General features: G+C 36.1%; 2 protein-coding genes across 7 annotated transcripts; one reads left to right on the forward strand and one right to left on the reverse strand.

Annotated features, from left to right (window-relative positions):
• The first annotated feature begins 738 nt into the window (after positions 1-738).
• LOC105209498 (xaa-Pro aminopeptidase 2) lies at positions 739-18,334 on the forward strand. 5 transcript variants are annotated; one of them, XM_011179912.3, is made up of 11 exons: positions 739-880; positions 10,161-10,557; positions 14,290-14,369; positions 15,495-15,818; positions 15,885-16,229; positions 16,306-16,418; positions 16,486-16,753; positions 16,812-17,256; positions 17,329-17,397; positions 17,473-17,645; positions 17,777-18,334. In XM_011179912.3, the coding sequence occupies exons 2-11, from the start codon at positions 10,512-10,514 to the stop codon at positions 18,026-18,028; spliced, it is 2,115 nt and encodes a 704-aa protein (XP_011178214.2). In that variant the 5' UTR covers positions 739-880; positions 10,161-10,511; the 3' UTR covers positions 18,029-18,334. The 5 variants fall into 5 exon arrangements, with proteins under 5 accessions (XP_011178214.2, XP_054086251.1, XP_054086249.1 ...); XM_054230276.1 differs by having other exon boundaries at positions 750-769; XM_054230274.1 differs by lacking the exon at positions 739-880 and adding an exon at positions 1,205-1,415.
• A 1,621-nt stretch (positions 18,335-19,955) lies between these two features.
• LOC105209499 (beta-mannosidase) lies at positions 19,956-24,087 on the reverse strand. Of its 2 annotated transcripts, XM_011179914.3 has the most exons (12): positions 23,878-24,086; positions 23,682-23,819; positions 22,869-23,223; positions 22,656-22,811; positions 22,494-22,593; positions 22,248-22,428; positions 22,074-22,184; positions 21,503-21,982; positions 21,014-21,435; positions 20,629-20,826; positions 20,384-20,566; positions 19,957-20,320 (listed from the first exon to the last, which is right to left on the reverse strand). In XM_011179914.3, exons 1-12 carry the CDS (start codon positions 24,002-24,004, stop codon positions 20,057-20,059), a joined length of 2,715 nt encoding a protein of 904 aa, XP_011178216.2. In that variant the 5' UTR covers positions 24,005-24,086; the 3' UTR covers positions 19,957-20,056. The 2 variants fall into 2 exon arrangements, with proteins under 2 accessions (XP_028894403.2, XP_011178216.2); XM_029038570.2 differs by having other exon boundaries at positions 19,956-20,320; positions 22,074-22,428; positions 23,878-24,087.
• Between the last annotated feature and the right edge of the window lie 44 nt (positions 24,088-24,131).

Raw genomic sequence — 24,131 nt, forward strand, 5'->3', positions numbered from 1 at the left:
CAGAATTAGTTCAGTAAAATCAATAAATAGCAATAAATTTTGTTTTTCATTGTGTATGGGGTATATATATGTGCGTTTCGGTAAGACTCTACACTACAATAAAATAGCAAGCGTACATACATACAAGCTCCCATATGCACTTACATGTAAATATGTATGAGTATTTCATATGCATTTCATTCAGGAACTGCAGTAATAATGCCAATACCACAAAGTAATTTGAACGCATCGACGCGTAATGCTTTAAGAGCAGAGCAGAGCAGAGTTGCGGCCACCGCATTTACGAGCTATAAACGCATTTGGCCAAACGCACAAACACTTAGTGCTAACTGTCGCTCTAAGCACACTATATTTATGTGCGTAATTGTTTGTAAGTGCGTGTGTGTGCGTGCGTATCTGTGCCTGTCAAGCTGACAAAGAGGCAATTGCTGTTGTCGCCACAGCAGCAGCAGCAGCGATTTTCTTTTGCTTAACCCATTTTGCCGCCAAAGCTTCGCTGAGCTACCAAACGCATGAATTTTTTTCTTTTCTAAGCACATGTGTGTGTGTAATCTTTTGTGTGTGTGTGAGCGCATGTGCTGCTGTTGCTCACAAACACACACCAGCGCATTTGCTGGCGCTGTTCGAAACATAATGCAATGAATTTATTTCGTACTTTGAGATTTTTGAAAAAAAAGCATAGAAAATTGTATTCTTTGCTGAGCGTGGCGCGCGCATTTAGTTCGCTATTTGCTTTGCTTGCGTGCGGTTCGAGGAAAGCGAAATTATCGTAACGGAAAATAATATTTCATTTATTTCTTTTTGTATGCTAACAGTTGTGGCATATATAAGATTGGCAAAAATATAGACGCGTGTGAGAAAAGTGCGCGGATTCCAACAGGTTAAAAAATAATTAAAACGAAAATAAAATTTATTAATAATTTGTGGAATTGTTTTGGTTATAGTAAATACATAGAAGTAACAGCTGAAAGCAATTGAAAAAATAATATAATAAAAACAAACACAACAATTACAGCAAATGATATAATATTAACTACTACAACAGCGCACATGGCGTATGAGTAACGTCGCTGTCTAAATTAAGTGTTTCAAATTAAAAGGACGATTTATTAGTGTGTCACATACACACACACAGATATTTGTTTCTCCAATTTGAAATGTTGACGCGGTCATTGCCAATAGTTCAAAATCATTAAAAAAAAATATAAAAAAAAATTCTGAAAAATGTTCAGTTTTCAAGGTGTTTGCCGATTTCAGAGGAACAAAAAAAACTGAAAATTCAAAATTGGCTCATTGAAAAAAAGTTTTTGAAATATACGCGCAAATAAAGCAGCATAATTTTATTTGGCACTGCCTCAGCTGTGCGCCGCATGAGTCACTTGTTGTTTTCTTTTTTGTTTTCGCAGCAAATTAGAGTGAGCATATAAACAAACAAGCAAAGTGGTACTTTGCTGCTTATTTTGCGCGCGAGTGTAGTTGCAAATGTTAATGATTGAATTTGATTTTTTTCTTCTTTTTATTTACAATTATTTACATTAAAACATTTTTTTTTAAGTTTTTATGCTCTACTATTCTCAATAGATTTTTCCACATACCTCAGTATATATATTGACGCATATTGCCATGTTTACATAGCATGCGTCGATGGAAAATGATTGCTGTACCATATAAATAAGCAAATTTTCCGATTTTCAAATAGTCAGTAACATTAATTTTCGTGCGGAATGTTCATGTTCAATGTTCAAGCAAAGTATACACATATACATACACCCATATGTACATATGTTTATATTAAAAAAAAAAACATACTAAACTACTCAAAATATTCTTACACACACACATACATACATATATGCATTTGCGTAAGCTTCCTTTGAAATTTGAAATTTTTGTTGCTGCTGTTTTGCGGCCTAAATCAAGTGCAATATGCACACACTCCCACTCACACCTCACTTTCACATTTGTTTGGTCCAAATCTACTCGTCTCGCCGCGTACCGTGGAGTTCATAAATTTCGTTTGTTTATGCTTTCAGTTTATTTTAATTGTTTTGAACTATTTCTGTTTTTTCCTGCCGACTGAAGTGTTTGGCATGGAGGGGGGCCATGCATTATTTCCAATGAATTGGTGTTAATGCATTTCGGTTAAGCCTTCGATGCTCACTAAGTGTTTATAGGTAAAATATGATTTTTCACAACATTTAGGTGAACGATAAGAAAAAAACAAGAAGTACAACTAACAAGTTGTTGTTGGTTTCAAATTTGCATTTAAATACTAGATAACATAATGGTATAGTACTAGGACACAATGGTTGTGGTTTTTTTATATAGAAAGTTAAGCGTAATTAAAATGAAGTCATAAAACGAGGTTATGTCAAGATTTGATTCCAGAAATACAGAATAATGATAAATTTTCCAGTATATTGCATGGTATATCTACAAATTCTACAGTTACAGTGATATCCTGAAATATACTATAAATAAAGTTAAGCTATTTTGAGAAATAAACAAGCAGGGAAGGGCTAAGATCGGGCGTAACGGAATATTTTGTACCGTCACAATTTATTGATGGAATTCTATTAGGTTGTCCAATATCTCCCTTCCGCTTTTTCGCACTTTATTCAATGCTTTATAAAAAGTGTTACTGTAATCGGATTTAGTTCAAATATGCGCCGTTTTGTTGGATAATCTGCTACCATCTAGACGACAATTTCATAATACCCCCTCCTAGAAGCCCCCCTCCTTATTTGCGAAGAGCTCGGACAGCCACTTTTCACAAGCCTCTTTTGAATTCAACTTCACACCACTAAGGGTGTTCGCCATGGACAGGAACAGGTGGTGATCACTTAGCGCTATGTCCGGGCATCCACCATATAATGCGCTAAAATCTCTTATCCGAGCTCTCGTAGCTGCTGACGAGTCTTCAACGAAGTTCCCTTCCAATTCCACCAAACACACAGCAAAACCTTCCTGGCCGTCAATCCCAGCTTGGCCACTATTTGGGACGATTCGCCGGCCTTCGACCACGACCGTTTTCGCTTGATATTGTCGTATGTGATCCATTTTTCGTCGCCAGTCACCATCCGCTTCAAAAATGGGTCGAGTTCGTTCCGTTTCAGCAGCATATCGTAGGCGTTGATTCGGTCCAGAAGGTTTTTTTGCGTCAAATCATGCGGCACCCAAACTACAAGCTTTTTTGTGTATCCAGCCTTCTGCAGATGATTTAAAATGGTTTGGTGACTAACTCCCATCTCATGGGCGATGTCACGAGATGCCACATGCCGGTCTTGCTCGATGTTTTTCATGATTTGATCTGTATTCGTCGTCATAGGTCTTCCGTCGGCTAGCTTATCCACGGTGTTGTTTTCACCCGCTCTGAATCGTCGAAACCATTCCTCCGCAGTTCGAAGTGATAGAGTTCCATCCACCAAAACACTAGTAATCTCTCGGAACGTTTCTTTAGCGGAACGAAGAAAACTTTAAAATAGCGCGAATTTCGACGTGAGTGAACTCCATGTTTACACGTCTATAACCGTTGAACGCAATATCCAAACTAATCATGCATAGCGTCGTTTTGTAGGTTATGTCAAGACCTTTCAATGATATATAGTATTGCCAGACAAAAAGGCGGAAGGGAGATGTTTGACAACTTAATATTAAGATAACACATAATTTGGCCCATATATTCGGCATATAGTCCACTAGAATAACGAAAATCATCATATATAGTATATGAGGGCTGAGGTAATCCCTGAAACGATTTAGCTCATTCTCTTCACCAAGCCATATTATATCTAAGATTATACATTAACTTAATTTTGCTAAGAAATCTCACATATTAACCGATATACATACATGATATAAAGTCTACCTAGGGGAAATAAGAACATCATTCTCCCCATTTTTGGTACTGAAGCACATTATTAGAAGAAAAAGATTTCCTCAGAATTTCATTAAAATATTTGAGAGATTTATCGATATTTTCGGTAAAAGATTATTCATAGGTATTGAAGCCATTGTACCATTAAACGCATTTCAGAAATTATATACTTTTCAACTGAAATATAAAAATTTTTTAATCATAATGTGGTATATACTCGTATTAATAAATCATTCGTAGCTTAAACACAAAAGCCAATAATGCATTATTTGTTCTATATGACCCTCTGTAATAGGCTATACGCAACTTATTTCTGTCTATAGTGATAACATCTCACCTTACTAATTGCAGCTGTTGATTATAATTCAATGAGAATATTAGTGTGTTGTTTACAAATTCAGCACTTCGAACGATCGGAGTACGTATTTCTTGAAAAAAAAATGTATTTAGTCAACGAGGCAAAATATGTAGCTCGGCGGTTCAATGTTTGAGCCATTCATACATACAATGTGTGAAATAGAGATTTTTGAGGAGATATATATCAGAATATGTATGTATGTGTAGATTTTTCTTTGAAAACCTCTACAACCTCTTCAAACTCAAAGACTATAACTATGTTGTTACGTGAGAAGAGGTCTTCATAATAAAGTCTCACTGCGTAATAGGCAATAGAAAATTCAGTGAAAATCTGAATTTGAAAATGTGCAAGCTTTAGAAGGATAAGTAGGCCCCATCGCAGGCTGCTTGAATTAATAGATGATAGACGAACACCTCTAATTCTAGAAATCCATAAAATCTCTTTAAATTTTGAAGAAAGATCAAATTCTTAAGATCATGTGAGCTGAGATCTCAATATCAGAAACCAGGATAGCTAAAATCGGAATAAACAAATTATTTTTTGAGAATAACGCACAGCATTCAATCAGTTTCAATTATATTTTATTGGTATTAAATCTACTGCTTCCTGAAGGATTATATCCAATCCTCGAAACTAAAACAAATTCAGCAAATATTATAATTCAAATTAATTTTATCAAAACCAACATATTTTTGAAGGATATAGACTGAGTTTACTGAGTTCCATCAACTAACAAACATTATTATATTAGTTATTAACCTTTTTGGCTATCGAAGTGCTCTTGTCTATGTGTATTACATATTAAAACTTAAAATTTTCAATACTAAAATCTTTAATAATTTCATACATTTAATGCTTCTAGCACAATAACGTTATTTTAGAGTCTTAAAAAACTTATCACAATGTGAAAGAATGGCAAACGCCCTTGACACCATCCATATATGCCATCATAGAATATGACCTTTGACAGCAAGTGTTGGACGCATTACAATTCGCCCACAAACTAAATGTCATAAATTGTTGTTTGCAACATTGTTTGCCAGCGTAATAAACAGCTGATATTTCCTTATATGATATGCAGCTATTGGCAGCTTGGAAAGTACTTGCATACATATATACATGCTTAGAATCATGGAAACAAGTGCATGACATATGTATATACGGAAGCGTGTGAGAGATTACGCATTTATTGCATTGCCGAATATATGTATATATTGAAATACATATTTACACATACATGCATGCTGTGTACATATATCCATTTTTGCTTACAAACGCGTAACTAATTTTATTGAATCCAAAAGAGAAATATGAATTTGCATAGAATTTGCCCTTGTTGGCAGCTGTTGCATACAACTGACGTTAGTACAATTAGCTAATATATATTTGAGTTACAATTAAGTGTATTGTTGTTGCATTTTTTCCGACACTTACAGCCCACACAGCACTTGGAACAAGGCAAGCCGTTGAAATGCCACCAACAACGAGAATTTAGAAAAAAACATATTACATTTAAATGAAGCGTATAATTAAGCTCTTTATAAGTATATATGAATATAGCTGCATGTATGTACATACATATGTATGCCTGCTGCCCATAGTAAGCCGCCATTCATAATTGGCTGGCGCTCGAATGAGCAAGCGATAATTTCATTAAAATATATAAGTTTTTTTTATTTATTGCATGGGCCCACCAAATTTGGCAACGTCGGAAGGTCGCTTTGTTCCAACCGATAGTTCTAATTTGTCAATTCGTTTTTAATTACCCAGTAGCCAAATAAGTATGAAGACGTATAAAGTGCGCAGTTTTTTATTGGCGTCACTTTTGTAGTTAAAGAACAGCATAAATAAGAAAAAAAAATATATATATGAAATTAGCTTCTAATTTTTGATTTTGAACTTCTTTTAACTTGAACTTTGCATCTACATATGTACATAGTACTTCGCGTTATTCAACCGAAACGGTAACGGCTAATATACACAGTGCTTCTTTGGCTTTTTTACTCATCTAAACTTAGCAGTATTCAAAATAAACAAGACATTCGTCCAAGAGGAAGCAATAAAATTTCGTTTCCGTTGCATGGTGGGTGTGTGATGTACATTAACAAGCCCTCAAGCTATACGCATATAGTCGTAAACTACATATGTAGCGATTTATATACACATACAAATATTGATGTACATTGCATGGTCAGCAGTGAGCACGCGGTTTGTTAGTTTAAGCGGTCATCCAAATATTAGAACTCTTCTATCAAAATGCGAGTTCTATCCATTTGAGTACTCAGCCATTCGTTAACAGCGAGCGCCACAGAGTGATCATAACTAATTTGTTCTGGTCCAAATTGAATGAATTAGACTCCATATACCCACAGAGAAGATACACATTGTGATGTATAGAGTCATAGACCATCTTCCCAACCAATTTGAGATTATAAATATTTTCATAGAGTATACGATCTCAAGAGATATTGCAAACTTTTTTTTGAGAGCAGGTCTATGGCAATTGATCTATAATCTCTATGCCAGAACATAATATTCAATTTGATGCATTTTCGATAGAATAAATAATAATAATAATAAATAATACAAAATTGAATTAGATAATAAAAATAAATAAATAATAAAATATTCAAATTGAAATCTCTATAGTTCCATTAAAAGTACAATTCTGTTATATTTTTTCAATCGGAAGCTTCGCCACAAATAAAAATTTCAAACACTTTATCATACGATATTTGCTGTTCCTCTTACCTGGGATCATATTCTAAATAGTTGTTGTGATTGATGATTACTGAAATTATTGCAGCTAGCAGCTGAGCCAACTCAGAGCTTTACTCCGAGATTTTGAGGAGTTTAATATAGTTTAATATTCAGAGAGGAATTAAGTCAGAGACGGATGTTACTAAATGTCTGATCTATTAATAGTCGGTTTGCTGATAAAACATTAAACATTAATTTTAAGAATGTTTCAAGCAGACGATCATATCTTAGAAAATTAAGAATAATAATTTTCCTAACCAATAGCATATAAGATAAAAAAATATTTCCGACTTACCAAGTTTGATAAAAAGGTGAGCTGTGTCTCTTAAATTTTAATTTAGATTCACTCATACTTCTCCAAAAACAAAAAAAAAGTCCATGCAATCAGAAGTATAACATTTTGATTGACACTCCTCTCTTTTCGCTTTTTAGAGTGATCTATGAATGATCTCATTTATTTACAATATTTACTCTTTAAAGTACATCACTAACACAGTTCTCTCAAAAATGTAAATAAGATTAATTCTAATAAAATAACTAGAACGCAAATGAACTGCACGAGTGACTTTCTTATCTGTTGCAAAAAAAAATGTTTGCCGTTGTTAATTTGTTGTGTTGTTGATAATCACTAAAGAATGTGGGACAATGAAAAACTGTTAGATTATTGTTCTAGCAAAGAAGCCTTCTAGTAATATTAAACAAGTTTGTTAGCAGCTGTGAAAGCAAGTAGTTCAATATGATCTGTTTACGTATAAAGACGAGTGGAGTCTGAGATGATAGTATATGCAAATTATTTTACACAAGTTGTTGAATTTGAAAACTCGGGTTTTAATGAGTTTTTACACCAGTCTGTTGACTTGACTCAATATTAGATTTGGTAAATAATACGATTATTGCTGTTGTGTGTATCTAGAACTATCCCCTATGTTAGACTACAAATATTTCAAAGATCTGTTTCCTAGACAGTTGGGTCTACGTATCAGAGACTTTCTGATATGTATTCCAGTCAACGACTCTAATCTCAGTAATATTTGGAAAAAAAAAATCATTTTCAGTTTCCTATGTTGCTGGTACAACGACAATAGTATGATGCTACATTGCGAATTCATAATAATTGTTACTTGATCTCTGGCTTTAAGCGGGCTGTAAAGAAATTTTCTATATCCTTTCACAATTTTTCGAATGAATTTAAAGTGCTATGCCAGTGTGACATTTTCAAAAAATCGATTTTTTTTATTTTTCGAATATTCTATAGTTTATACTTTCAAAAAAATCCTGTGAAAGTGGTAAGATCGCATCTTGAATAGTTTTTGAATGGCAGCGTTCTAAAGATCGACCGCTCGATGATTTAAACTGCTATAGTCGAAACTTTAAACGCGTTTTTCTCGAAATGACATTTCTCAAAATTGCTGACACCATTACTCAACGTTACATTGACCCATCGACTTCAAATTTAAACTAAGAATTCTTGAATATATTTACTATACACTGACCTACGATCTTTTTGATTTGTTGACAATTGTCAATTTGGCATTAACCCTTTCAGGCCCAATGTTGCCTATAAACAACCGGCTTCTAATTCACGTTATTTAAATATTCTTGACCAGCGGTTTGTTCAATTATGTAGACTTATGTGTTGTGAAAGCTTTTTTTCCTTTCGCGAAAAAAGTTATACAAAAGTGTATATACAAAAAGAGTCCAAAAACATAAAAATAATTGTTTTATTTTTAAACAAAGTGATCTATATAAATTAGTAAAGTTAAGAGAGTTATAAAACAAAAAAAATTCAAGAGAAAAGTGTTTAGTTTTATATAATAATTTAATTTGTGCCTATAAACAACATCCTGTAACTAATGACCAGGATACATGGGACTTTGAAATTTTTATCACTTCACATTTGAGTTAAGACTAATATATATCTGTTCCAAAAAAAAATGTTAGCTCCGCCCATTTTAATTCGAGCATGAAAGGGTTTAAAAGAGGACCATTTTTTTACCTAAACACGAATTTTTTTCAGAACTAAGCCATTTTGTCAATTTTTGATATTTTTTTCAAAAATCGTAGGTCATTGTATAGGAAATATATTTAACTTTAATAGCCTTTTTGCATTTTTTTGTTGCAGTAACGCATTCGGCCGGAATCATGTCAGAAGTTAGGGAACTTTTTTAGCACCTTCGGAGACAGCATATAACTCCGTTATTTTTCAATATTTTTGTATAAAATAATGTTAAAATGTAGCTGAAAATATACCTTATTATGTGTAAAAACTTCGAAACAATCAATCGAGTACTTTCTATTAAAAAATTCACGAAAATTGGCTAGAAAAGTCAGTCGGATTACTCTCTATAGATTACAATTCGACATTTATTAATCACAAGTAGTTCCTGTTGAGTATTATTGGAGATCAAGTAGTCTTAATCACTCTACATTTGTTGATTATAAAAGTGTAGATCTCCTTCCGGGTTATGACCCAACAAAACCAAAAAGTTCATTCCATACAAATGTTTATTGTTATTAGTCTCAAGTTTTTTAGTGATCCATTTCAAACATGTCGCATGTTTTAAGGAGTACCAATAGCTAAATATCGGGGCTTTGCTTCATAACAAAATAATATTTAATTTCAAGTTGAATGAGAAGATAAAAATATTTTTTCCAGTTCGCCTGGTCTGAGGCCGTAGTGAGGGTTCTTGATTTAAACATAAAACAAAGTGGTTGATAGGAGTAGATTAGGAGAAGAAAAACTAGCAATAGCGCTAATTGTTTTAATAAAAAATTATATTAATCATTATTCATTATTTTAATAACGATTCACATGCATGAGACACAAGTAGCAAAAAATTCTTAATAATAGAAGCAACTGAGCAAATCTTCGAAGATTTTCATTTTTAATTTAACTACGCGTGCCATTAATAGAGCATGCCCACTGGACTTCTATCGCATACATTTCAGTACAGATCATATTTATGTTTGTACATATGTCCCGACTAATGCAGAAAACAGATAAAATATCTAAATCTCAGTCGCTCAAGCGCAGCAACAACAATGTGCGCACAGCGATTAAGGCATCTGTGTTGTTTACTTCGCACTTTAATCGCTAATCAAAAAACTCGCGCGATAACAAAACCGCATTCACCGCAACGGAACCACAAATATCTTCTCTTTCAGAACACAGCACCGTCAGAGCGTTCAATGCGATACATTTCATATGCGCACTGCACTGAGGCCTAGAAAGTTTATGTGATTTGCGAAAAGAAAACTCACACCGCACTTGGCGTTAATTGCGGAAAAGTGATTTGTTGTGGCGGCTGCCGTTGTGTGTGCGCTCGCGTTTATGTGTGTGTTTGTGGGCGTACGTAACGTGCGTAAGTGCTGAAGTCAGAGCAATTTCTATGTCGTGCACGTTGTGATACTCGTGAAACTTTATGAAATTTGTATGAGCAGCATTAATAATAACAGCAACAACAACAACAATAACAATCAACAGCAAGAGCAGCTGGAGCAGAGCATTCCGCAAAGATGTCGACAGTTAAATGGATTTGGCGATTGGCGTTGAGCATACTAGGTGAGTAGCGAGTACTGTGAGTTGTCAGCTTGTTGTTTTTGTAGCAGTTAAATTTTGAAAAGTATTATGGTCTTATTTTTATTGCCACCACTGTTGAAATATTTTAATGTAATCCAACAATTTAGAGCAAAAAATCAAGAATACCAAATGCTTGAGCGCCGCTATGCAGTAATTAAAATATTTTTCGAAATTTTTTCGCTTTTCATATTTCGAAATACTTAATAAAGACGCTTGTGTGTTTAATACAATAAAAATAAAAGTTTAATTCTTTTACTGTTGCTGGGTATTTGCAATCAATCAATTACAATTTTCCGCTTATGAATTGTTTGATTGAAGGCACTCACATATGTACATCAAGTTCACTCAAAAACGTACGGTACATTCCAAGGTATATAGTAATTGATCGATAAAAATAAAAATATTTTCTTTTTGAACTTTTAATATAAATTTTAAAACATAAAATATCAACCATCAAACTCCAACAAAAGCAAAAAAAAAATAATAATAATTAATGTCTATATAAAAACAAAAATATAAAAAAAAAAATTAATAATACAATCATCAAGTTTTTATTTTTAATTCATGCACGTCATGAATAATTTCGTCGGTCAACGGTGCGTATACGTGATTAATAATTCCGTTTCGCTTTTTAAGTAATTTCATATTTTTAACCAGCGTGACTATGCGGCCTTTTAACAATAACATAAACTATTTAGCAATATTTCCTCAGAGTATTCTCCGAAAATCTCCTGTCATGGCCTCTTGACAATAAATCAAGCGTTTATGCTAGGTCCGCTGTCGCCAGAGTTGTGTGTCTGATGTTGGTCGTTTGCTGCGGTGATTATCATCACTCGTAGCGTCATCATTCAACTGTGGCAGCATCGGCACACAGTGGGCCATGTGTTCTCAATTGGTTGGTTGACCATGAAATTTCTTCTAATGGGGTTTTTCGTATTAATCGTGGAAAATGTGCCGGCTAATTGCGGTCTTTAACATAGTGAACATGATTAAAGCGTGTAATTTTCTGAGGGGATCATATTTGAAGTTTATTAATATATATTATATACATATATATATATTGGAACCGAACAAATACGATATGTTTAAGGGGATCTAGTTAATTGAGAATTTTGTCTAAGGTTCAGTTTTATGATCCACTAGATAATCAAAATTGTGAACAATTCTTCTGAGCCATACATACGAGCGTGGTCCGAGTATTACCTTATTTATAATATAAAAATAAAAGTTTTGTGAAATTGGTAATTTCGTCTGAACATAGTCTCCTTTTAGCTCGATACGTTTTACTCAGCGATGTTCTAACTATTTTAATCATCGGCCTAATAGTTCGACATAGTAAAGCATTGAAACCGTTTTTTCTTTCGCCAGGATGTATATCACACCTTGTGGTTTTCAAAAAACATGTGGCCTTCAATTTGTCGACCATTAGGATGGTCTTCGTAATCTTCAGAGTAGGATCACCAAGTAAGGTCAGTGTTTTGACTGTTCTTTGGTTTCCGGTATGCTCCCGTGACTCATGACTGAAACAATGCAGAAACTCGTATTCAATGTTCGGACTTCGGATTGTATTTAAACAACGTCAAAGACTGCTATAAAGTGATGTCTCTGTTGTTCGCGACGAAAATTTTCTCAAGTCAGTTCGAGATCGTGGATTTTTGAACGAGTTAGATATATATACCAAAATGATCAGGGTGACGAGACGAGTCAAAATCGGACCATTGACACGCGCACAAAATGGCGAAAACCAAAAACCTATAAAGTGTCATAAAGCTATAAAAGTAAAATTTGGAATAAAGGATCGCACTAGGAAGGGGCATATTTGGAAGTATTTTTTTTCGGTAAGTGGGCGTGGCCCCGCCCTCAAATAGATTATTTGTATATATCTCGCAAACCAATAAAGCTATATAAACCAAACTTTCTGCAGTCGGTTGAAAATTACTAAAAGTGGGTTAACTCACTAACGGAAAATGTCAGAAATACTAAATTTTACAAAAGAAATTGCCGAAGGAAGCTGCGCTCAGATTTTTTCACCAAATGGAAAATGGGCGTGGAATCGCCCACTTATGGACCAAAAACCATATCTCAGGAACTACTCGACCGATGCGAATGAAATTCGGTATATAATATTTTCTTGACACACTGATGATACGTGTGGAAAATGGATGAAATTGGTTCACAACCACGACTACTTTCCTTATATCTCAATTTTGAATTCCGTCTGATTCCTTCACTATATAATATAATGGAACCAATGAAGATAGCGAAATAAAACTTTAAACAAATACTGTATATGATCTGTGGCATCACTTGTGAAAATATTGTCGAAATCGGACTATAACTTTTAATGCCTCGGATATCGAATATGAAGCACTCAGTGTCCCATGGTAACTTTTCACCGAAAGTTTCGGCAAATCTCTCAGGTATCAGTGTATTTTCTGATTAAAATTATAGCAATTAATTGCGAGATGTATAAAATGCCTTTCCTTACTTGTTAAAGGTTAGAATTAATAAAAAAGAATATATAGATATCATTGTCGGATTAGACGCGTTTTTATGAGCTTGACGATTTTCGTTTATTAAAAGCTCACGCTTCTTTGCTTGTTCGTGAATTCTTGGACAAAAAACATAAAGATTAAGATTATTTTAATTTATTTTATTTAAAACGAATAAATAAATAATTTTTTCAAGCAATGAAAAATACTGTTAATTATATATGGTCTATACCTAGGTCTTATTTTTTTAAATTAAATATTTTAAATATAAACATTAATATAAATTTATGCTTAGATTCTGATAGTAATACCATATAATTTATTATTTATTTTTTATTATACTCATATACTTAATTCTCCCATCATCGTATGTTGTGTATTAAAAATATACCAAAAGAACAATAAATAATGAATTTTATTTAAAAATACAAAATTCGTATTTCGAAATGTGTCCAACAGCTGTTGCAGTGCAACAAATACAAACAATAATAATTAAAATATATAAATGAATGGGGAAATTAGTAACGTTGCCATAAAATGTGTGACAAACCCCACTAATTTGCACAAGTATTCCACTAAATTTCTATTATATAATATAAGATACTTTTGTGTATTTTTGTTAAACACATTTCGCCAAATATTATGGACATTTTGACTTTCCGCTGACAAAATGCCGACACTTTCAATATAAATATATGTATTTTAGCAATGATAAATGTGCGGGACTCTGCAATTGTCATGCCAATATGACAGTTTGTGTACAAAAATGGGGTTGGGGGTTGGGGGTGAGGAATAAAATTTGCGTTTTGACGTTGAACTTGACGGATATGGACGCGTGACGCATTTATGCTATATTTACCAACACTAAATTATTATAATTATTCAGAAATACACAAATATATAGATACATATGTATTTGAAGCTTGTTTGAAGAGTCTTTTGTGAAAAAAGCTTACTAAATTTCATATAATATACCCTTAAGTATACTAGATATGCAGTTTGTGTTTTCTGACATCTTTCAGCACTTAAATCCATAACAATATTTGAAATAATCCAAATAATGCGAGTTTTATGGCATTAGCGGAACCAATTCAATTTGTTGTTAACACTTTAGGCGAACGTTCGAAAAGCTCGTTTTCTTGTTTACTTAATGTTTTAATGAATAATTGAATGGTTAACTAATTGAGTTCAAACATTTTGTTGTGTTGCTTTGTTTTTGCAGTTGTGCTAGTCACCAGCTCAGCGGCCATTGAACCGACCGGATATTTTCGTGAGGTCTGCAAATATCGCAAGGGGAAATTGGTAAGTGAATTTCGAGATTTTCGAGTTTTCTAATTCAATTTATTAAAGCAATAGTCATAGAACGATAGTTCAGAAGACAACTTTATCGTTCCAACTTTACCGTTCCAAGGGATCTTGAGAGGAATCGTGCAGCAGTAATCAAAACTGATTTATCATTTCCCTACACCTTTTTAACGTCTTCGGAAGAAAATTAAAGAAAATCTTTGAGTCGATCAGGTATAGGGCGAAATGCAAAATTAGGTGTAATGTTTATGGTGGACAAACCAAAAATTTACATGTACTGAAAAACCCGACCTAAACTACAATACAATTTAGCTAACTCAGAGCACGTCTTTTTGAGGTTTCGACACTTATCATCTGGATAAAATAGAATTCGAAGAATACGAAGCAAGATCGGAACATGGTTAACGGACAGATCATTATATCAACGATATCTTTCTGATCATTATTTTGGAATATCGTCCAATTAAACAAATAGTTTCAAAGCCTTTCTTAAATCCATCTTACGAATACTTGGCTTATCAGTATCCACTCTTCATTCAACTAATCAATATAATAATTCAGCTGAGATGATTTATGATGAGATCACCTGTTGTTTCAATTTTATGTTAATAGATCAGGGCAGGTACCGAAGTAATACTCTCCTAAGAAAGACATAAATCACAGCAATAACCATCAGATCTCTGACAACGCTGAACGTCAAAATATACTCCGGTGAAGACAAATATTTGGTATAGAATTGTAGGCTGATCTATTGCAGCGATTCTCATAGTAAGGATCATTTTAGAATAATTCAGTTTGTGTGTGAATTATTCGTAAATAGATGACCCTGAACAAAGCCTAGAGAATTCAGATGAGCATGATTACACTGTGTTCTTAAAGAAAGCTCTACTCATGGTTGTCTTCTCTAGTTGAAAGGTCCTTCTTTAATGATAATTCTAAGGCAAAAAACCAGAGATTCCAAACTGTAACCTTACCTAAGTCTTTTGTGAATTGAGCGTTCTCTGAACTTATAAAGGAGAAAAGAGAAATATTTGAAATATGCATCTGTAGTGTTTCTCATTTGTCAATTTTATTATTTTTTTTGTGATTATCCATGATTAATTACATATCTTGTGCTTCCAGTTAAGACCTGTCAACGAATACCGACAACGTCTGCATGCGTTGCGTGAACAGATGAAAATACGCTCTTCGCTGCGTGGGCTCGAGATCGATGCGTACATATTACCACCCTACGATGATCATTTGAATCAGGAAATGGCCGAGAATGACCAACGCGTGCGATATCTCACTGGTTTTACGGGTATCGGCGCATTTGCCGTCGTTACGGCGCGTGCCGCAGCGCTATGGGTAGACAATCGCTATGTGCAGCAAGCTGATGCGGAAATCGACTGCGAATGGGAGCTCTATCGGATGAACGATACCGTAACGATAACGGCATGGCTTTCGGTTAGTGAGAATTAATAATTTGAGAAAAATTAAGTAATTAAAAACTTTCCATTTTTATGCTTGCAGGCTAAGTTATATGCAAATCAGCGCGTTGGCGCCGATCCACATCTTGTGCCACACCATTTGTGGATGCGTTGGGAGCGCGAGTTGGGTAATCGGCTGCTAGTGCTTAGCAGAATAAATAACAATTTGTTGGATATGATATGGGTGGATCGTCCGCCAGCATCGAATTTCACAATACGCGTGCAGGAACTACAATTTGCCGGAGACAAGTGGGAGGTTAAAGTGGATGAGTTGAGATTGAAATTGCAGAAGTTCAGTTGTGATGCCATGATTGTGACATCACTCACCGAGATAGCCTACTTGCTGAATATACGTGGACTGGACTTGCCATATACGCCGGTTGTGAAGGTAAGCCTTTCTAATATTCTTTAGAGTATGTAACGAGAAGATCATATAAGTAAACTTTAAACTCTCTACATTCCAGTCCTACCTCATAGTGAGCCATGATGAAATCTTCTTCTACGTCGATCATAGTAAGATGACACAAGGAATTGACTTTCATTTACGTACGGACTGCTACAACGATCGCTGTGTGAAGTAAATGCTATTTAAGATTTCACAAGTCATTCTCACTCTCTTCCTAACCTATAAATTATCTTCGCAGAATTAGAGAATACTACAAAGTGTGGAATGATCTGCGCACTTACGCGCAAATCTGGAAACGTGTACTTGTACCAGGTCCATGTGTGCAGGAAGAAGGCGCGTCTGAAGCTGTCTTCGCAGCACTGCCGAGTAATATAGTCTATATAGAGGCATCGCCCATAATTTATATGCGCGCACAGAAAACGCCCGAAGAGCAACGCGGCATGCGTGAGGCGCATGTCCGTGATGCCGCAGCCATTTGTGAAGCTATGAGCATACTGGAGAGTCGAGTGAGTGCCATTCTCTTTGTCATATAACACAAAAAATTACTCATTTTCTGCTCTTCAGTTCTTCATCGAACAATGGACCGAGGAGAAGGTGAAATACGAGATCGATCGTTCGCGACTCTCACAGAATAATGCACGTGGCCTCTCGAAACGCAGCGTTGTTGCGTACGGCGAACATTCCGCTTTACCATACTACATTTCCAGCAATGTCACCGACATCGAGGTGACCGATCAGAGTTTACTGGTTATCGAATCGGGTGGTCAGTATTACGAAGGCACAACCGATGTATCGCGTACATTTATTTTCGGTGAACCGACGGCAGAAATGAAACGCGCCTATACGAATGTGCTGGCGGGCATGTTGGAACTGGCAAAATTACGTTTTCCCTCCAATTTACGTGCGTCCGGTGTGGATGTGTTGGTGCGACGTTTGGAATGGGAGGATATGGTGGACTATCCACAGACGACGGGTAGCGGTATAGGCGCATACGGAGCGGTTAAGGAGCGTAAGTTAAAGTCTTCTGTGAAAAATGGTTGGAGACTTTTATTAATAGTAAACTAAAACTTTATACTCGTAGCTCCAATCTCTATAGCCTACGGAGAGGAAGGTTCTCATCGTTTTCTTGAGGGCTATTTCTTTTCAAGTGGTGAGTACTCCAAATATTGCAATTTTGAAGAATTTATGTTATTATTCATATCTGGGGTTTATTGAAATATTTCAGAGGCTGGATTTTATCGACCTGGCGAGTTTGGTGTACGCCTAAAAAACGTTCTAGAAGTAGTCGATACTGGCAAAACCCATCCAAATGGCATGAAATTTCTGGAATTTCGTCATGTAACTTTGGTGCCCTTCGAGCCGAAATTGATCGATCCAACGCTTTTAAATGCAATGGAGGTAAGAAGAGTAGAAAAAGAAAGCAAATGCTACAATTGATATTCTTATTTTTGCAAGCTGATAATATTCCGTTATATATAGTCTTTTGAAAAGTTCTTCATATAATTACACTGTTTTAATTCCGTTCCTAGAAACGCTACCTCAACGAGTACAATGCGAAAGTGCGCGAATTTGTCGGTGGCGAATTGAAACGTCAGGGTAACATGCAGGCCTTCCACTGGATGATGAATAAGACCCGTCATATACGCGAGTATCTGCCGGAAGAGGATTACCGTGCGGCGCGTGGTTCGGGCAATCGAACGCGTAGCTTTCTTACGGTAACAGTGCCAGCGCTGTTGTTGGGTTTAACCGTTTTTTGTAGCTTCCTGAAGTGGTTGCTCTAGTGAAATGTTAATACAATAGCAGATTATAAATATAACTACTTAACTGAAATTTACTAGTATTGTAGGAAAACTAGGAATAACTACTAATTATATGTGCGACTTTAAGGCTAACCTAATTGACTTTAGCTAAATTATAGTGTTCACCGATGCACAATCCAAATAGTAGTAATCGGAAATGATGTGCCTAATTCTCACTGTGTATTAGTTGTAAGTATGTAAATAATGTATGTGCCTGTAAGTGCCCAATTCAAGATGTGAACTTAAACTGAATGTATTATTTTTTGTAATAAAAAACAAACAAACTAATTCAATTAAAAATTCGAAATATTGTATTGTGGGCATATTTTGAAAGATGTCGGTATAGTTCAAGGGATAGGAAAGTAATATACGGAAAAAAAATCCAATAATATTGTTATATTTGAAGATTTGTGATTTTTTTTTAAATATTTCAGGTACTCATCTGACAATAGTATAATATATCTCGTGATCCAAGTAACCTTTTTTGACAGATGTGAAGTTTTCATGTTATTTTTGTTCAGTATTGTTTGGAATTTCATGGATATACTAAGCTCAACTCACACCGGATAAGTCAAGACGTAATTTCTTGTCTGATACGACAACATCCCATAGTTTCATATGCGGCAACCCACACCGAAAAAGAGAGACAAAAGCGAATGCTCGCTTGGCGTGGGTTAGAGCAAAATACGTTTTTGTGTCTTGTTAGTCAGAGACGTTTTTGACTAATCCCGTGTGGATTGAGCCTTACGCCTGAACAACTTCGATTTTATTACGAAAATTCACGTTCTTTAAAGAATGTGTTTGGCGCGCTTCCCTCAACTTATGGTCAACATAATCGGTCTACGGAGCGTACTATTCGCAACACCATCACCCATCTTGAGATCCAGCATTCATTATTGGATACTATTCGACCGAATAGACCACGCCCAGCACGCATTGAAGACGTAGCTGAGAGTATACACGAAGATCGTGGAGAGTCGATTGGGCGCCGTTCGCAGCAACTCGGTCTGTTATAACGTCACAATAGTAGACTATTTGATGCCTGACATTAAAGCTCGTGACCTCGGAGACATTGGGGGACAAGATGGCGCAATTCCCACATATCGCATCAATCAATGGGTTTTGTGAGAGAACACTTTGGTCCGGTTCGGTCCGGTCGATTGGTCACCAAGATCGAGTGATATCACATTGTTAGACTTTTTCATGTGGGGATATGTAAAGTCTATAGTATATGCGGACAATCCCGCTTCGATTTAGCAAAACATCACGAGATTCGCCAGTTACCAGTCGAAATGCTCGAATGAGTCATCAAATATTTGGACTGAATTGTATGGACCATCTGAGACGTAGCCGCGGCCAACATTTGAAAGAGATAATCATTAAATAATAAATGCCAAAGAATGTTCTTTCGAAGGGTTGAATGATTTGAATTTTTTGTGGGGAACCTCGAAATGGATCACCCTTTATAAACAAACATACCATACCAAAATTTCAAAATCTTTCTACTCAATATACATATCACAGCTGATGTAAAAAATCGGATGACAAGTTCCTGTTGTTTTAAAGGAAAATTTTTATTTGAAAAAATCCTAATGCTTGGCGATTTCCTCTTCCTTGTACCTTACTTTCTTTAAATCGAGATTCTTGAGGTCTGAGCACAGCCGTTGGTGCCAGGAACGATTTTTATGACTAATTAATTCGCATCTCAATTGTATCAGCCGTCCAAGAAGTCTGAAGTCGGAACCCGGTTTTTCACAGCATCACTCATTTAACAGACGTCAACTGACTGGAAAGGCAAGCCCTTGGTATTTTAAATTGGAATATTTTTATTTCTAAGAGTCCTCTTCTGTCAGCTTCGATATTAGAATACTTTTAAGATAAACCATATCTTATCAAATCACAACAGTTCTTAGTTTTTCATAAACTTTTTATTTTTCCTTTCACAAACGTTTCGTAAACTTCAAGCATATGTGATTTAAATTTTAATTAATTCTAACGGTATTATCATCTTTAGGAAATAAATTCATGTATAGTTTTGATTATCACATTCGAATTCTGTAGAATAATACATTCGTCCGCATTGAATTGCAAATTCACCTTCATCGTGTCGCTAGTTTGAACGAAACCGTTTTGCGAGAGCTTAAACTTGCCCACCTTCGGATGGATAATATCAATGAAGACAAAGAATGCTGGTCGCTTTACAACGATCTTCAAAGTGTAGGCATTCTCGTAAGTCTGTTCTTTTTCAATGCAGTGCATCCATTGTAAATCATACTGGAATGTAATTCCAAAGCGATATTTGTAAAGGAATACGAATATTAGTTAAAAAACACTCACAGCCAATTCCGGATCGCTGATGCCTTCAGCGTTATTGAAGGACATGGGAAAGTAGTAAGTTGATGAGATCTCCACAGGTCCTTTGTGTAGTATGAACTTTAAGAAGGTGTTCTTTTCGGTGGTTACATTATTGAAAATCTTGTTTTTGGCTAGTGATCGTATATTAATGGCGCTGTTACTTTTCTAAATTTTCAGCAAAAATACTATATAGTGTCTGATTTATTAATTAATTGTGTTAATCTTACCAAGTTCGTATCAATTCTGGTTAAATTCACCGCAGTCAGGTTGTCGTATTTGAAAAGTTGTACCGTTACATGCACACTTTCGCTACTTACTTCCAATTGATCACAAGCAATCGTTACGTTAATGGCTGCATTGTTGGTGTCAGTCAAAGCAATAATCGTGATGGGGGCCAAGAATTCTTTAGACCAATAATAAGCGAGCTGTTGGATACAATAGAAAGGTATTTTGTGGGAGATGAGTAGTGTTCCATTAAGTCATTTTTAAATCGATTTTGATGATGTCACGTTAGCGAATAATTTCGTTTTTCCATCGTCTCTTGGATTGCCGCTAATATAACGTCATACGAGACCTATAAATCTAAACTTGAACTGCAACTCAAAGAAGTACCTTATAATTGCCGAAGAAATCAATTGTGGACCAGGATGGCGCTACCCAGACATCATTCAGCTGCCAATAGAGTGCGCCCATTGTACGATGTTCCGAGCTGCGTAGACTGCGATACCATTCGGTTTCCACTTTCAGAGCCATCGCTTGTGCGATTTGACTGAAATAAATGAGTGCATCGGTATAACGTGTATCCTTCGTAAGCGGTAACGGTAGATTCGGACGTATCAAATTCACAATCGGCAGCATGGCCATGGGATGATGTTGGCGATGACGCATTATTTCCATTAAATTATCACTGGACTGCATGCTGCGCTTCCAGGCTTCCGTGCGCGGTAAGCTCTGGAAGCCATACTCGGAGACAAAGCGTGGTGTGGGGTAGATGTTGACGTTCCAACCGTTTTCGTGTACCACAAAGAAGTGCACTGCAATCAAATTAGAGTTAGAGTTTAGCTGTAGTTCTCATTGAGGAGTATGTAAGCAACAGTTTACCATCGCCGTATTGTGCGCTTTGCGGATCCGGTGATATATAGTCGTACTTCTCTCCACGTTTTCCTATCGAAGGCGTTGACTGCAGCGGTGAAATGCGTGCCGGATGTTGCATTGATTTCAATTGACGTATCACATTTTTCACATACAATGTGCGATATTCCGTCTCGAAACGTTTCTGCTCCACGAGTGTGCCGTATAAGTTCTGAGCCAAGGCCAATTCGTTTTCACTGTTGGCGGCCATTACAACCAAGCTGGGATGATAAGCTAAACGGCGTGCGTTCTGCAAGACCTCGGTGCGCACAGAGTCGAGGAAGGCCTCATCGACTGGATACATGGCACTGGAAAATGTCATATCCTGCCAGATGAGCAAACCCAATGCGTCGGCGAGTTCGTAGAAAAGATCGGATTCATAAATGCCGCCGCCCCAAACGCGTAACATATTCATATTGGCATCCTTGGCAGAAGTGAGCAGGTGTTTGACTGCGTGTAAAATGTAGTTATTAGAATTTACAGTTATTACACGGTATTCGATTTTTGAAATCTCAGTTTATTGAAACTAAAAACTACTTACGACGTTCGTGGTCTTGCATCTTCTCCGGCAGCACATGCGATGGCATATAGTTGGCGCCCTTTATAAAGATGTCCTCGCCATTTATGCGGAATAAGAATGTGTAGCCGTTGCCTAAAATGTCAACAAAGCGAGCGTTACTCTTAACTTTAAGAAAGATCAGTTCCACATGCTTACGATCGGCTAGCTCTTGTTCCACAAGTTCGACTGTACGAAAACCAATACGTATGGACTTTTGCGAGACAGTTGGCGATTCTGCATTCGGACCCGCGTTAGTTAGCCAAGCATTAAGCACAAAATTAAAGGTGTATAGAGTTTGACTGCCATAGCCATTGGGCCACCAAGCAATAACGGAGTTCTATGGATATATGCAGTGTGAAATATATGAAATATATGAAATATTTAACATTTTCTGAAGCTTACCAATGGAAATGTTTGCGAAAACATTATTACGGGATTTTTACGCAACAAGCGTTGCTTTGAGGTGTAGTCCTTAATGATAACTGGCTCATCTAAGAGGCCACTATAATGCAGAAAATATATATAGAGTACGTATGTTTGTATGTAAATCTATTGTGAACTCACAAAGCGTAGAACTTGAGCTCAGCGAAGAAGTCTTCCGTTCCGCCTACATCAACGTACACGTACATATCGGCTTTCCAGTGCGTTTTCGTGCGACTGATGACGACATCCACATCGCGTATGATCGCCACATCGTAGCACTCCAAGTGCACTGATTTCCTATAATTGACACGTTAGTTCAGGCACCTTTGATTCCTACATTCTCTGTAAACTTACCAAATTCCCATTGAAGGCACCGCTGGCGCAAAGTCCCATGAAAAACTGGTCTGCATCTTTCGCAGCATATTGACATTGCACTCACCGTGATAGCGATCCGAGGGACAATTCGGTGGGTAGAGTGTGCCATTGACAGCGAAATCTGTTGCACGCTTTTTCGCCGCCTGTATCGGTGAGAATATCTGCACTTCGATAACGTTGTCTTCGGTCAGCAATTTGGTTATGTCGTAGCTATAGCGTACGAACATATTGTCGGTGCGCCCCAAGACGTGGTTGTTCAGGCGTATCTCTGCGACTGTGTCAATGCCGTGGAAAGTTAAATTGCAGTAGTGCTTGGGCAGGTGGTCGCGTGAAACTGTGTGTGTGTTGGATGGGTAAATGAGAGAATCAAATAATATTCATTTTAATTAGATGTTTTAAATTAATATAAGAGTTAACGAGTAAGGTGAAAACACTATTATTCGTGATATCCAACTTGACGAATTTACAGGTGTACTAAGAGTGGATGTTAATTCTTATACAATGTGAGCCCATTTGATAGACCTTAAAGAAATTTTATCATGAGGACTTGGATGAAGTCACATTTGGTAACTTTAAAAGTCCTTGGATCAGATGACTTTGGGCAGTATGATTATTGGATATGAGCAACGAAGATAAATTTTCTTCGAAAAATCTTCAATGGCGTAAAATCTTATGTTAGCAAGAACTATGGTCCACGAGATCAGTACTACTAGCCTTTTCTATCGGTCCTTTAGGATATATTCCTGTCTCATCGACAGATGTGGCAAGAGTAAGACTTCTCAAAATAGTTACCTTTGAACGCTCGCGTATAAGTCCAGTTATCCTGCGCTATCCAACGCATATGGATGTCATTGTAGGAGTACAATATATCCTCATCATGCAGTATACTATAGATGCCAGAGGGTAGATGAATATTACTTTTGCTTATGGCTGTAAGTAAAACCATACTTAAAGTTTCCTCCAATATACGTAGGATTAAAGAACTCACTCAGATTTTGATTTGTAATGCTCCAGTTGGCATTGAGATCTATAACTTCCACAAGCTCCGAGCGCGCACAAAGGAGCAAACTTGCAAAACTAAGTATAAAGAGGACTGCTATCCTCTTTAGAATCATATTGCTATTAATTTTATTATGAACACTTGAATAAAACCACCGTTACAATACAGTTAAACTGTCAAATTCCGACTACGAGTAAAACGTTTGCAAAGCCACAATTTATATGCGCATGAAATTAAGCGAA

Source organism: Zeugodacus cucurbitae, chromosome 2, assembly GCF_028554725.1.
Source record: "Zeugodacus cucurbitae isolate PBARC_wt_2022May chromosome 2, idZeuCucr1.2, whole genome shotgun sequence".
Lineage (NCBI taxonomy): Eukaryota > Metazoa > Arthropoda > Insecta > Diptera > Tephritidae > Zeugodacus > Zeugodacus cucurbitae.

Bases quoted from the DNA above. Each gene is read 5' to 3' on its own strand.
- LOC105209498 (XM_011179912.3), top strand. From the start codon at position 10,512: ATGTCGACAGTTAAATGGATTTGGCGATTGGCGTTGAGCATACTAG. The intron at 17,398-17,472 runs GTGAGTACTCCA...GAAATATTTCAG, and splicing joins GGGCTATTTCTTTTCAAGTG to AGGCTGGATTTTATCGACCT. The intron at 17,646-17,776 runs GTAAGAAGAGTA...TTCCGTTCCTAG, and splicing joins CGCTTTTAAATGCAATGGAG to AAACGCTACCTCAACGAGTA.
- LOC105209499 (XM_029038570.2), bottom strand. From the start codon at position 24,004: ATGATTCTAAAGAGGATAGCAGTCCTCTTTATACTTAGTTTTGCAAGT. The intron at 23,820-23,877 runs GTGAGTTCTTTA...TTTTACTTACAG, and splicing joins CATTACAAATCAAAATCTGA to CCATAAGCAAAAGTAATATT. The intron at 23,224-23,681 runs GTAACTATTTTG...ACACACACACAG, and splicing joins TTATACGCGAGCGTTCAAAG to TTTCACGCGACCACCTGCCC.